This window comes from Acomys russatus, chromosome 1 (genome assembly GCF_903995435.1).
Source record: "Acomys russatus chromosome 1, mAcoRus1.1, whole genome shotgun sequence".
In the NCBI taxonomy this organism is placed as follows: Eukaryota; Metazoa; Chordata; class Mammalia; order Rodentia; family Muridae; genus Acomys; species Acomys russatus.
Genome location: NC_067137.1, coordinates 48,433,715 through 48,449,093, shown reverse-complemented (window position 1 = coordinate 48,449,093; position 15,379 = coordinate 48,433,715). Strand labels below are relative to the sequence as shown.

Below are 15,379 nucleotides of genomic sequence, written 5' to 3'. Positions count from 1 at the left end.
ACATAACTATTTTCAGAAGAAGCTACAGTACAACCCAGTATATAATTAAACTAACATTATAAAGCATTTTAATGCAAATTTTATGGTTTAATTGGCATAGTAAATACTGTGGTACTAACAGTATACTTGATATGATTAGTAGAGTTAGTAAATATAATTAGAAACTTATATTAATTTAATTAATATACCTGATTATATCCATCACCAAAACTAGTAAATTAATATACATTTTAAAAAGACTTTTGTCTCACATTGCTCTGTTTGGGCACTTTCATCTTACCAGTCTTTTGCTTATGTATTATGGTTTCAAATTTTATGTTTTTAATATTTTGGGGTTTTAGGCATGTGTGTATTTATTGTATTTTTCCTCTTTTTAAAAATTTTGGGGTTTTGTTTATTTGTTTGTTTATTTGTTTTCAAAAGAAACAGGAGGTAAGCTCTGGAGTTGGGTGGATGGGATGTGGGGAGGATCTAGGACAAGTTGCGGGAGAGAAATGCATGATCAGAATATATTATATGGAAAGTTTTTATCAATTAAAAGAGAAAAACCAATTAATATAGTTTAACTATGAAAGCCTTCAGTCAATAATGTAAAAATAATAGAAAACAGCTAAAATGATTTTATGTGAAAAATTATGCATGCAAATAGAAAACAGTTACTGATTTAAAACTATAAGTAACTGCTGATCATTTTATAATGTTCAATATTTTGAGATTCTTTTCCTAATCAATGCTGTAACTTAAGTAATGAGAAAAGGTAGTATAAGTTTTAAATTTTTCACAATGTTGTAGACACTTGATTAGTATAATTTTTATGCCATCAATGGACAGCTTGTAACTTAAACAGTCCCGGTGGAGAGGGACTAATTTTATTACTGTGGTAGAATAAATAGTGCTCAATTGTCTGATAAAATAACAACATAAGGCAGATAACACAAGACATTAAAAAAGTTAAACTATAAAATCACAGAGTGAAAGATGCTGCAGATATTACAGGCTAAACTCAGGCAGCATTCTAAAACGACCTTGAAGAAGCAAAAGAGTATAAGATAGCTTATTATAAACAAATCTATCTGGAAACTGAAAAAAGAAAATTATAAATTTAAGATAAATCTGCCTTAGAGCTCAGGGCCCAAAAAGAGATTCAAAAACTATATCATACATATATGACCAAGAAAAAACCAGCACAGTAGGGAAAGATAGACTTTCTAGACGTGGAGCTTGGGCCAGCTGAACTTTCTGCCCATCTATACATACAATTACTCACAGATCAAGTGCATATTCAAATGTTTCTATGGCAAAGCAAGAAAAATCACAAGGCAGCCCCACTGTGACCATAAAGCAGGCCTATTTACATACAGAGTACAAAAGCAGCATCCAGCGAGGGGCATCCAGCTGTACGTATCTATGTGATAAAGAACTCATACTCAGACTATATTCAGCACCCAGACTAATAAAACACAAAAACAAAGGCAGCGAGTCAATAGAAAAGTCAGGAAAAGATTGAGATATCCACAAGACAGAACACTGAGCAGCCAACAAACATGAATGCGCAGATACAAATGCTGGCTCTTGGCAGGATGTAGACTATTAACTCTCATGTACTCCGGGAGACAATAAAAGTGGTAGACAGTTTCGTAAAAGTATTTAGTAGCACATACTAAAACTGAATTTATATACATTTTCTGACTCAGGTATTGAATTTTTAGGTAGAAGAATGTATATTTATCTTTGAAATTTTAACATATGAATTATATAGAGAGTTCTACGCATAATCCAATATACAAATTTCCAAGATTAAATACAAATACTACAAAGACACAAGAATTGATAAAGAACAACTACATAACATAGCATAAAAGGCTATCTCAAGGTTGAGCAACAACAAAACCAGACTTGAGGGAGTTCCTTTATTTTTTCATTTGTAAGCATAAAGCATAAAAGGGCGGTAAAACGTAGGAGAGCAACAGATCTGGGGTGGAAAAGAAGGTTAAAAAACCAAGGTTTCTAGGACCCTGGTAATTTCTAGGTTTGTGTTTGTTTTTAAAATAAGATGTTGAAGTCAGGACCCTGTTCAGTGTTTAAGAATTTGCCATGTTTAACACAATATGAAATCTCAATGAATGAAACAGATGCACATTTATTAAAATAATCTGCCAAAAATTATTTGAATTACAGCTTAAATAAAATTATAGAATAAAGTTTACTCACGTTATCATCAAGTTGAGCTGAGACTCGACAATGTTCAGGATCTGAATCAGTCTTTGTAATTAAAGGAGGCACCTACAGATTTTAAAGATAAAATGAAAACTTAACACAGTGAAACACCCTAACACGATCATAAACTAAAACACACACCAGCATGTGACTTGATTATTGTAAAACATGTCAACAAAGCTTAACATTCTAAAATGTGAAATCAGCATAGGCAGGGAACATAACTCCAATCTTCTTTTAAGACCTCTTGAAAGTATGTTAATGGGCTTGAGAAAAACATCTGGCAACACAGCAAGTTTTTTTATTATTATTATTATTATTATTATTATTATTATTATTATTATTATTATTATTATTATTATTATTATTATTATTATTATTTTGGTACAGGGTTATATGAGTTATCAGCAGCAGCTGTTGTGCCACCCATTTCAATGTTTGGCTTTTTCACAATTACAAATAAGGACAAAGCACCATGAAAGTATAATGTTTAACAGAAAAGGAAATGCCTCTAACATTGAGGAAAATCTGTGTTCAATAAATATGTGAATGTGCCATTCAGATTCACATGAAATTAGCTATTACATACTTCTACAATTCAAGTTTTAGGTTTATGGTTTGTCTTTTACAATCTCGATGGCACCCTGAAAAAAACTATGTCAAAATTATTCTAAAAGTATAAGTGCATTTCTGATGCAACAAAGGTATTTAGTCCAACCCACTGTCTAGGAATCAAATAAAAAGGCTTTCTGGAAACCTCTACACCACTCAGAGGTATGCACAGAAAGACAGGTGGAGACACCGACCAGATGAAGGATTTCTCCATGATTTGATCTGATGGGCCTTCAATGTTTGAATGAAGAAAGATTAGACTTTGTATTTGACTGAATGTTAACTATAACTCATTTATTTGCAAAGAAATCTACATCCTTAAAGAATCAAAACAGCCCAGTGTAGTAAGTTGGTACAAAATAATGTTAATTTAAAGTATTTATTATAAAGAAATCTGTAAAACTCTACCACAACAGAGCCTAATGAATGAACAGATTTTTAGTATCAGTTTCTGACATAAATTTACTGTCTAGCCTTTTCTTTTTTATAGATGTATGTCTGACAATTTTGGGAAGAATACCAACACATCTTAGTTGACATTAAACAGTTTGCTTTAGAGACCACTGGAAATGTTTTTTTTTTACCTTAAAAAAAGACTGCTTTATGTCTTGACCTAACCTCTCTGACATTCTGCCCATGTTGTCCGACATTTTTGTCACTCCTTCTGCCAGGCTATCGGGAAGGGATTTGACTGCATTTGAAACATTCCTCATAGAGTTGCGAAGTGGATTTACAAAAGTGTCCATCTAAAGGAAAAAAGAAATTATACTCAGGTCGGTTACATAACTAAGAAACCTAAGAAAATATAGCGAGCAACTATGGAAAGGCTAAATGATTTTCCAGTCAACAGTATGCCATTGCCTTAAAAAGGAAATACAACTATTGATACCATAAATATACATGTTGATACACACATAGATGATTTTGAAATTTGACTGAGGAAATTACTACTGGGATAAGAATAGCACTCACAAGGACAGCAGGCTCCCAAGAAGAGACTCGACACCCTATGAGCATATACATGGGGAGGAGGTCCCCCTCAGTCACAGTCATAGGGGAGAGGAGTAGGGGGAAAATGGGAGGGAGGGCGGAATGGGAGGAGACAAGGGATGGGGTAACAATTTAGATGTAATATGAATAAATTAATAAAATATATTTCAAAAAAAGAATAGCCCTCACTGTGTACTTATCGGAGAAATTCTGAATACCTTCCCAAACAAAACTTGATACAAATATAATTAACCATTGCATACCTCCACCATAATCCAAAGTAACGGTGAGACACTTTCCAGAGCACAAGACATCTACCAAAGAGCTACAGAGAGAGTGGGACTTGGCAAGAGAGGGAAGTCTGTCACAAACTTCAGTCAGCAAGGCCAGAAGGGTGGCGTCATCTAAGCCTTTTGACAACAGACACGGAACTAGAACTACAGCTGCGGCTTCCATTCTGGGTCTCTGTCTTGCTTAGATCCACTACTGCCTCACTCCGCCCCAATCCTCTTTTGGAATGGTAATATATATTTTCTGTGAAAATGTATGTTGGAAGTTTGTTACTTGCTTCTTGCTTTTTACAGAAGGTTACAATTAGGAAGCTGCTGTGAGACTCAGAAGAGACTCTGGGCTTTGTGTTGACACTGTGAAAGACTCTGGGCACTTTTAAGTTGTACTAAATGCACTTTGCATTATGTATGGCCACAAGTCTATGGGGACCAGAGAGTGGAATGTGGTGGTCTGAGTGAGAATGGGCCATATTCTTAAATATTTGTTCCCCAGATGGTGGAACTGTTTGGGAAGGATTAGGAACGATGGACTTGTTGGAGAAGGTGTGTCAGTGGGGACAGGCTTTGAGGGTTAAAAAGAGTCACGCCATTCACAGTGTCATCTGTCTCCTACTTGCAGATCAAGCTTGCTCTCAGCTCCTGATACTCTGACACCACGGACTCTAGCCCTCTGAAACCATCTGCCTAAAGTAAACTCTTTCATGTAAAAGTTGCCTTGGTTCTGGTGTTTACCATAGCAACAGAGAAGTAACTAAGACAGCAGCCATAATAAAGCAGATATGCATTATGGAACTTTCGATCTTAGTTAAGAGCATACAAGTAAAATTCGTATTTCCATTTGTTTTGTTTTTCAAAAGACATAGTTTCTCTGTGTAGTCCTGGCTATACTGGCACTCCCTTTGTAGACCAGGTTGACCTGGACCTCCGAGATCTGCCTGCCTCTGCCTCCTGGCAGGGATTAAGAGCCTGCACCATGCTCAGACAGACATACATAATTCTAAGAAAAGCTTTTTGAGAATATTTATCACAAAAGATGCAAGTAAAGACAAACGTGCAGCTCTCTAATAGAACATAACATCCACTAAAGAGAACTTCACTGGCCCTAAAAGTCCACTCTATGATTACTTCTTCAAATACAGGATTTGTTTTAAAACAGACCTAGAAAGTGTTCTGAAATGTTCTGAAAACAGACAAGAAACAAACTTTAGAATTATGAGGCACAGAGGTACATCACAGAAGGCCAGTGCATGCAAATCCTCAGCAAAAGTACACAGGTGCTATCTATTCTTTAAGTTGCCAGCTCTACTCAGTTCTCTGTTTTAGTAACATTTCATACAAATGGAATTTTAATGTACATTTACACTTATAACTATGGCTAAAAATGAGTTATACAATATAACAGTATATAAAAAGTTATTTCAAGCAGAAAGAAAGGCTGTTTGCCATTTGTTCTATGAATTAATTAATTGTTCTATGGATTTTTAAAAAGAAATAGACAAAATCAATGGTTTCCAAGACATTTCTCAAGCTGTGAAAAGTCTCTCATAAAATGTTTGTAGCTTAATCTAATGTCTTCTTAAAAGGATCTTTAAAAATGTAATAGGCCACTAAATATATGTATGCTTCTGCTGATTAAATTGAGGGAATATTATTATTTAAATTTTCTTTTACCTGAAGAAACTGTTATCAGTTTTTTAGTTGGGATTAATGTATTCATAAAAAAGATAATAAGGCAAATACCTAAAAGATAAAAGACTGGAGCACATCTCTAGTGACATTTAAGGTTGGATAGAGAATGAAATCACTCTGGAAACAAAATATAAATATACATGGCCATACTTATATGTGTGTATGTGTATACATATAGGTGTACATATATATTACTATTTTAAAGTCTACAGACTAGTTAGCATCCATGTTAAGATCCAACATCCTAATCATATAAACTCCTACTTAAAATTTCTAAGTTTATTTTCTATCAATTATTGAACTTCTGGAATTTTTGTGTGTTTGTTTTTGCAATGCCAAGGAAGAAAGGGGTGTGGTAGCTTTTATTTTTTTATTTTAAAATCACCTACAGTTTCTAAAAGGGTTACTGCACACTTTCTTAAATTCTCCTTCTGCTGTTGTTATTACCAGCAAACATTTTTTAATTACGTGTGGGACACATTTAAACACAGAATAAGACCTTACTTGATTTATACAGTGGGTTAAAATGAAGAATAAGATCTTGATTTCTTGAGAAAACTAAAGTAACAAAATGAAAAATAATACAATGATGGCCCCTAACAGAGAAGGAAGCAGGACAGTGAGGCCATTACAAGGCTTTTGTTCATACCACAGCCCAAGTCAGTACCATATTTTAAATTAATTAAAATATTTTAAATAACATTTCACTTAGGAGGTGATGATGCATCCTATTTAGCATTCTTCTCATCTTTAGTTCAACCAAAAGACATTTCTGCTCAGTAAAAAACATTTCCTACTCCAAATTATACAAAGCTTTAATCTATTTTAGGCAAACCTTCTTAATGGACTATTTTAAAAGTTTGCTTGTTTTTCTTTCTTTCAAGCTCCACTAGATCATAATGTGAGCTTGTGTATAAGATATGATGAACCAGACTCCCTCCATCTTAGACTAAATACTAAAGACAAATTAGGTCCATTCCTGTTTGTGATTAAATCTCTTTCTCCAGGACTGGGAACTGTTAATTGCAAGTGGTTCTGCACTGCTTGTTTCAGGAAATGACAAGGAAGTCTTTGTTTCCTAAAGAGGCACAACAATCTTGGAATCCTACCTTTGTTTCAAAATGTTAGACAACCTGGCGCTCTAACTCCCGCTTTCAGGAGGCCTGATAACTAACTTGTTATGCGTATGTTCCGCTCCTGTACCCCGCCTATTTTGTCAGCCAAGTCTTCCACTTGAAGACCCTAGGCCTGACCAATAGAAACCTTGTCTTCTTTACATCCAATGCTGATCTGCTGAATCCTGCTTTTAAGGAGAAACAGCTCGTGTACACAAATTTTTAAAAAGCTTGCTTTAATTAATTTGGCCATGATGATTTGGGTCAGTGGTCTTTCTTCTTGCATCTTTGGGGTTAGCAGATACTCCAGGTAACACTGCACTGGCTGAAGCCAACATTCCAAGACACACTTAACATGTCATTTCAAAATATGTGTAAATCTATATTTTTCTTTTATTAAAGAGGAAGCATGAAAGGAGATCTTAAAAGTAAATTCAATAGCATGCTTACCTTGCGAGCAAAATCTCCTTTGCCTTTACTGTAGGCTTTGTTCTCAAGAAAATCATACACACAGTGAGCCAGAGCTGGGGATGCTTTCATCATCTCAGGGGTCAGGAGTAACTAAAGAGAAATGAAAGCATCTTCAGATGGTGAGATAGCACTGCTTATAATTTCAATTTATAAAAAGAGTATAAAATACTTCCAACTTTATTCTGTTTTCTGGCTCCACAGCTTATCCACATTAGAAATCTCTGTTGTTTATATAATAAGGCTAAAGGTTAACAATATTGTAAGTAGAATTTTGATATACATAAACAAAAACTTTCAAGTGTTATAAAAAATTCCAAAAATATTGCTTTCACAAAGGCTAATGATCTTAGTAATCTAGCTTAGTTCCTTCTAGGCCACAAGTTGTGACATACTGAGTTCATGAGCTAAAAGCACATAGTTTAAAAATAAACGTAAAGTAACACATTTGGGAAATGTAATTTTATCAATTGTATAAACATTAACTGACAGGGATCTTAATGGAACTAAAACTCAATATATTTGAAGGAAAATACTGAAGGAATTTTATAAATGTTACATCCATGCATTCAGTTTCAAACTGGGGAAGAACAAAGGTGAGTGAAAGCACCTTCTCTTTCTTCTCTTCCTGTCCTTTCAGGACACAATTTCAGTACTGAATTACAATAGCAGTTATAAACAAAGCCAGTCACAGCTCTGAATATTTGAGAGGGGAAAAAAATCTTCTAGACAAAATATGTAGTATTTAAATTTCTAACTCTTAATTTTCACTATATTCTGAGAAAGGCTTGCTGAACCTTTTTCTAAAAGTGCTATATAGAACTATGTAGGCTTATGACCACAAAGTCTCTACTGTAACTATTCAAACCTACTGCTTGTTAAAAAAAAAAAAAAAAAAAAAAAAAGTTAAATTAAATTAAAAGCAAGCTACAAGCAAAAGCAATAAGTCCATGGCTCCAAACAAGTAGTTTCCTGTTGCAGTTTGCTGACTCCTCTTGAAGACATGGAGCTAAATAACAAAAATGGAGCCCTGTCATTGGGATGATGACCTTCTAGGGCATGCAGAACATCACAAACCACTGATCAGGATAAACTGCAAAGGTTCACTGCTCTACCTGGGTTCTGGGAAAATATATCTCTGGTCATTCTACCAGCCTATGCAATATGTAACTTGAATTATATTTTGTTATTTCCTATGAGAAAAATTTATGACCAATATGATGGGCCCAGGAACCAACTTCAGCTCTGTTCCTCTCTTGAACTATTCTGAGAACAAAAATGTACTAGTCTTTGTGGCAACCTGAAAAGCTGCTATGTATTGAATCAAAAGCGTTTAACTGTTGGGTACACCACATACTAGCTGTAGTAATATAAAATGTCCCACGTACTCATCTAAACACAAAGAAATAAAAGTCTTGAGTACTTAATAGTGCACACCTTTTATCCCAGCACTCGGGAGGCAAAGGCAGGTGGATCGCTGTGAGTTCGAGGCCAGCCTGGTCTACAAAGCGAGTCCAGGACAGCCAAGGCTACACAGAGAAACCCTGTCTGGAAAAAAAAAATGTCCGTTCATCACTAAATACAGAAAGAGTTAAACTGTTAAAGACTGTATGCCACATTTGACTTACTCCTCCAAACTGGTTATTAGTCCACAATTACAGCCACAATATTCAGTTGTGTTGTTCTGACTGCTAGTAAGGCTGAAGATGGAGCCCAGGGTCACAGGCATCCCCTGCACATGCTGCACCCAACATACATTTACAAAAATCTACATGTGTACTATAGCAAGTGGAATCTATGGGAAATAGTACAATGGCCTTACCTGCAAATAGGCATTTAAATCCTTTTTCCTCTTTTCTAAAAAATCTCTATCCATATTGTTAAAAGTCTTTTTACCAGGAAGCTTCAATATGCTTGACAGATTTTCAAACTATAAGACAAAATACATTCAACAGTTCTCTTTTTAAGAGAAATAGTTTCCAGATAACAATTTCAATGTCAAAAGTGCCTTCAGAAAATTTAAGGCTACATTTTCTTACATTAAACAAAACATCACAAACATATTGTCCCCAAGGCCCAAACTACGGTTATCCTTTTTATTATAAAGAATTGCCAAAGGAGAGTAACAAAGGTGGATAACTGATGAAAATGAGCTTCCAGCCATAGCAAGTTTCATTTTGATGTTCTAAATTTCAGATTAGTCAGAATTTCATAGAAAAGTATTAATGCTTTTCTTAGCAACCACTTGACTCCTGAAGAGAATATTAAGAAATTACAATTTTAATCAAAGTTCTGATATTATGGGTTGTTAAAATCTAATAGACTATTTTAATATTAATGACTACAAAATAATCACTGTAATATATATCTTTAAAAAGCAGGAAAGACAAATTACTAAGGCAGCAACTATATTATAACTCTGTATACACTTGTAATAAACATTAGTAACCTTTCCTCATGATATAAAAAATAAACCCGTAAGACACAATATGAGAAAAAGCCCTAAGAGTCATAGTCATGTTATTTATTTCTTTGTAATATAACAAATACAAAGCAACTTAGCAATCTAGCCTTTACAGACTTAACATTTAGGTGCATCCGTGATAGTAATGTACTAACCCTTCTCAAACTACTGCTGTTACTATATTGGTTGCTATAATAGCCTAAGAAAAAGCAATTACTATACATGGCCTGGCAGACTGCCAGTAGCTGAAACTTTAGGCAGTCTCCTCCCCCTTTCCAAATTACATACACCGAAGCAAGCAGTTTTTAAAACTATCTTTTGTTTAAAAAACATTATCTCTATGAAGAAAACCAATTCCTCTTGCAGACATTGAAAGACAGAGAGAGGGGGCAGGTGGGTGGCAGGAATTATGAGGTTCAGAATCATTTCCATCCCTAACTAGAAGATTCTGACAAATTATCAAATTACCCACTCATTTTTTTCAGAACGCAGGGCAAACAAACCAAGCTAAACATAAAGAGCAGGGCTCTGAGCTGCATTTCCCCAAATTCACATGCTGAAGGCCTTCCCTCTAGTACCTCGTGCTGTAATCACACATTATAAGACTGGTATTTAATTATGTAGTTAAATTACCCTCAAGGCACACACCAGGAATACATACATACAGGAAAGGGGCCACGTCCTGGCATGAGACAACTGAGGAACCTTACGAGAAGGTTAGAAGAAACCTAAGAGATGGATCTTAGACTTGCAGCCTTTGAATTTATAAGAAATGATTTCTGTTATTGATTTGCCCAGTCTTAAGTATTTTATGAACAAAAATGGCAGTATTCATTAAAATAAGAATTTCTTCCATAAACTTTGTGTTAACAAATAACAATAATTTAACATCACAAAACAGAAAAGTCTAGATTAAAAAAAAAAAAACTTGGTTACCATTATTTGCCTGGAGTATCAGTTTTCTAAAATACTGTCATGAGAGAAGGTAATGAATTTATATAACCTTTCAACACATATTGTAATATTGTAAATAATGAAAAACATAGAAAAACTTGCAAAAAGTAAGACTTTACACATATTAAATCAAAATGTCCTTTAAAAAAAGACTCATATACTAAATATAAATCGTAGGCAATCTAAGCTCAAAGATTTTATCTTTCAACATTAAACACACCAAGTTTAGATTCTTAATATAGCACCAAAACTTTGATGAAGTAGGTTTGAAATTATGTTAAGAAAAGTTCAAAATGTATTAATATTCAAACATAAATGTTATTCATTTGTATAGTGAATATTTAATATCATCATTGTCATAAGTCTGCTTGTGCACTCATACAGATTTTTTACTAGGGGAAACAGAAATGTGCAGTATCTATAGGAAGTTATACATCTAGAGTCAAGACTGTTTGGGTCACTGTTAATTGTCTTAAAACTGAGAAGAGTGAGGCACATAAGAAAAACTTAATCTTTCTAGAATAATTGAATGGGCAGTTCATGTCATTTTTAATGCATATAATATTAAATTCTGAACTTTTAGTTTATCAACCTTCTCCATAAATATAAGACTATCTATTAAGCTCTTTAAAGACAATAAATGATTTTTTACTGATTTAATTAGATTGAAAAAAACATTACTCACTAAATTAAACAAAATGAAACCAATTTAAAAATCATTTCACTGTTAAACACTATTTAGAGTTAACATTTATTTATGTTAAGAGAAAAAATACAACTATTTGTATAGAGAAATTGTCCTATAAAACACAATTCCCATTAATTAAGAAACTATTCTTGGCCATTGATAATTTTTAAGAACTTATGATTGGTTTAGTGCATGAAAGAAGAGTTATATACTCTGTATGCTTTTTAGACAAAGATATAATAGATACAAAGTAAGCAATTTTTTCTAGTGTGAGCCGGGAACTCTATCTACAAACAAACCAAGCTAAACATAAAGAAAAGAGCTATTTAGAAAATCTATAATTGAAAAGGCATGTCCTTAGATAATCACTTGTTGATTCCAAACAGTGCTGTTACTTAAAGCACAAAAGACAGTGAATACCTTGTGTTTTTAACCATTTTAAAGCTACTAGTCTATCTTATTCTATCTGCAGAATGTTTTAATGAAATTATTATGGTGTCGACCATGGTTTTTTTAAAATATATTACGTGAAAAAGGATATTTTCTGATTCCTACAGTACAGTGTCATTTTAAATCTAATTATGTGCTATCTTTAACTACCTTGTTGGCCAGATATTACTTATACAACTAAAATTTTAATCAATCAAAGACTTTCAAGAGTAAAAATAAGCTCCACAGATTATCTATTCCATCTCATCTGGTTTTGTGTTTTCTAAGTTAAGGAAAAGAAAAAAAAATAGCTCATCAAAAATAGGAAAGAGAAACACTTTCTTTTTATTTAACTTCAAAGATCTTTATAGTTACTTCTACAAAACAAGATTAAATTTAGTAGGAATTTAAAACAGTATTTGGTTAATGTCAGGTTCATTTTAGATTGTGAATCAAAATAACTTAAGCAAAGGATCCAGGTTTTAGCAGCACTCTTGGATGGAAGTCCCACTCAACGTAACGATAGCTTTGAATTGGGCCTCCAAAACCCACCGTGTCCAAATGAGACATAGCAGTCTCTACCTGCTGCAAAAAACAAACCAAACCAAACCAAAACCAAAACCAAAACAAAACAAAACAAAAAAAACAAAAAAAAACAAAAAAAAGAAAAAAGAAAAAAAACCCAAAACAAAAAACAAACTAAAAAACAAACAAACAAAAAACAAAACAAACAAACAAAAAAACACCTCTCAGAGTACAGGCTTTCTCTCCCAGTCCTCCACCCTGTTGCTTTTTCTCTCAGAAATATACATTCATTTAACTTTTTCATTTTAGAATATCTCTGGTGTTTTGTTGTTACTCCACTTCACAATGAGTTAGAGTGGTTCAAGTTTCCACATTTCATTTACTGGTTCATTGCACAAAACCATGCCACCAATTATGCCAATTATATAAAATATCAGAAACAGTGTGAAGGCCACAAGCTTTACAAAGCTCATTACCTGCTCAGTGATTCTCATGTGGAAGTCATGGAAGTCACTATAACGCCGATAGGTTTTCCACATCTCCTCAGTGTTTAGGTTGCGCCGGTGTACAGTGATGGCATATAGTGCGTATGTCTTGCCATGATCATTACAAACGCCTGCCACAGCATATGGGTCATAGTCAGCATAGACTAGTCATTTCAAACAAAATGAAGAGGAACGAGACACAAAAAGAAGGGAGATGAAGAACAAAAGCAAACAAAAAAGACAACATGAAATGAAGAATTTGAAATGACAGACTGAGACAAAAGAATGGCAACAAAGGATAAAGCAGAATCCTGTGCTCATATATATATGATATAATAAATGATGACTACACATAAAGCAAGCAGAACATGTGATGATGGCACCAACCATAAATTGCTGTCTGCACTGGCTTCTCTTCCCGAGAGCTTTTACATATTATGAAGGCTGTTGCCATAGACACTAAACCAAGTTTTCCTAGCTCTTGTTTCACATCAATCTGTCCTTTATGATACTGAGTTACAAGTAAAGAACACAGTTCTCTTTTCCTAAATGTGAGGGCATAAACATGCCATCAAAGCCAAGACAGTGGTCTTCAGGTTACTATGCACCTCTAGGCTCTTCTGCTTCCCTCTTCAGCTATTTTCGTAACATTGCCATGTGTGGGAGGCATGGTATCAGTTCAGAGTATACAGACTGCAGTGACGCATAATTGTGAAGAAACAAAAAAAGGGGAGGTTTTACAGCCGACTAAATGTTTTGCTGTCTTCCAAATCATCAAGCAAAGGATTTTCTATGTACCTCCTTAGTAAATTCTTTCAGTAACATAAAACGTAGACATCTATTGCCAAATGTACATGAACAGAGTCTCATTCTAACTATTCTTGGCAAATTTTCTAAAACTCGCACTTCCTACTTAAAACTGTCTTTCCTTCCCTTTACATATATTACTAATACTTTTCTTTGGCAATGAAAATAATACTGGTGATAATAGTAGTAACAGAAATACTTTGGTCCTCACATTCTACACACGTTAGACTGTATTCACTTCTCATATTTTGTCAGCTTTCTCTTACAGACTCAACAGAACAAATCATAGACCTATTTTTTCATCAGGTTAAAGACTCTTCTAAACACTGTTGCTAGAGCAATAAAGGGTTGGCCTTACCGGGTTTGACCAGGACATGTTTGGAAAGATAATGTAGAAGCCACTTAGGCAGCTCACCACAACCAATTACAAATTAGTAACAGTGAAGAAAAGATCAAGGGATAGGAAAGAGAAGGAGAGTACGTACTAAAGTATTTTCAAAAAGAATAAATACGATCGAGCACAAACTGTTAGGGAGAAAAGCCTACCCAGGTGCATATGCACCAGGAAGAAAAATTACTGTAATGTTTTCAAATGCAGAAGACAGAACACTTGATTTTGAAGAAAGACATGAAGCTACTTTGTATTATAAACATTGAGAAGATGGAGACAGAACTGGAATGTTTGGTTTTATTAGGCCAATGTTGCTCACAGAAGGCAATTACAAACCAGTAATTATGAAATCATGATTATGTAAACAATTTATTTTGCCAAAATCAACTTCATCATGATAATCACATATAGTTACTCAATATTTTTAATAGGAGGATTTATTGCTGATAGAAACAGAAGACACTAGAGGTCAAGGACATGACCTCTGCCCAGCAGCAGGGCATTGCATTTTTGTAGTTTTTCTGATCAGTAACAGAAATGTTAAGGACATGAGCTCATGAATCAGTGTCCAGTTGGAAAAATAAATCTTTGTTGAAGAAGCCCACACATAAGCAATTACCAGTGTAACTAGATATACATATAGCTATCGCACAAGATAGGCATTTTTATCAAGGTTCCGCTTGGCAAAGGAAGAACATGCAGTCGAAACCTCACAGGAATTCACCTATCTGAGGCTACAGAGTGAGAGCCCAGGCAATTTAGTCAAAGTTGTGCTCTTAACCCTACTACATGATGTTGCTTCCACAGAATTTTTCTAAGTTTGAGAGAGAGAAAAAGAAATTTATTTTAAAATGTTCTTATGCTCATACCTTTAAAGAATAATATGTTGTTGAAAAATAAACTGAATAAAGCAACTAGAAAAATCAGAACTAAAAAGAAAAATAATTAACATCATTGACATGGACATAAATGTCCTCTTCTAGATATAAAATTTAATATTTCTAAGGAATAAAAGACTAACACATTAATAGACATTCTTAAAATTATAAGACAAGCCACTAAAGAATATGGAGAAATTTTTAAATTCGTTAAAAATTTATGGAAGGAAAAAGTGAGATAATTAAGTCAAAAGTTAAAAGGAAAAATAACAAGATCTCTACTTTAACTGCCAATGTGTTCTCTAGTGACTTCCAAAGGGAGAGTGACATATTTAAAGGCAAAGGAACAACTGATAGCTTATTCCAGAAACCAGCAG

The 15,379-nt window shown here is 34.0% G+C and overlaps 1 protein-coding gene across 2 annotated transcripts in view; it reads right to left on the bottom strand.

The window, feature by feature from the left end:
- The window catches only part of Snx13 (sorting nexin 13), a 105,226-nt gene that overhangs the window by 9,866 nt on the left and 79,981 nt on the right, over positions 1 to 15,379 (bottom strand). For both annotated transcript variants that reach the window (XM_051144953.1, XM_051144960.1), the window contains 5 exons: positions 12,918 to 13,090; positions 9,204 to 9,311; positions 7,364 to 7,474; positions 3,414 to 3,575; positions 2,212 to 2,283 (listed from right to left, as the gene is read on the bottom strand). In XM_051144953.1, the coding sequence (XP_051000910.1) occupies positions 2,212 to 2,283; positions 3,414 to 3,575; positions 7,364 to 7,474; positions 9,204 to 9,311; positions 12,918 to 13,090 (626 nt within the window). The remainder of the gene's footprint in view (positions 1 to 2,211; positions 2,284 to 3,413; positions 3,576 to 7,363; positions 7,475 to 9,203; positions 9,312 to 12,917; positions 13,091 to 15,379) is intronic.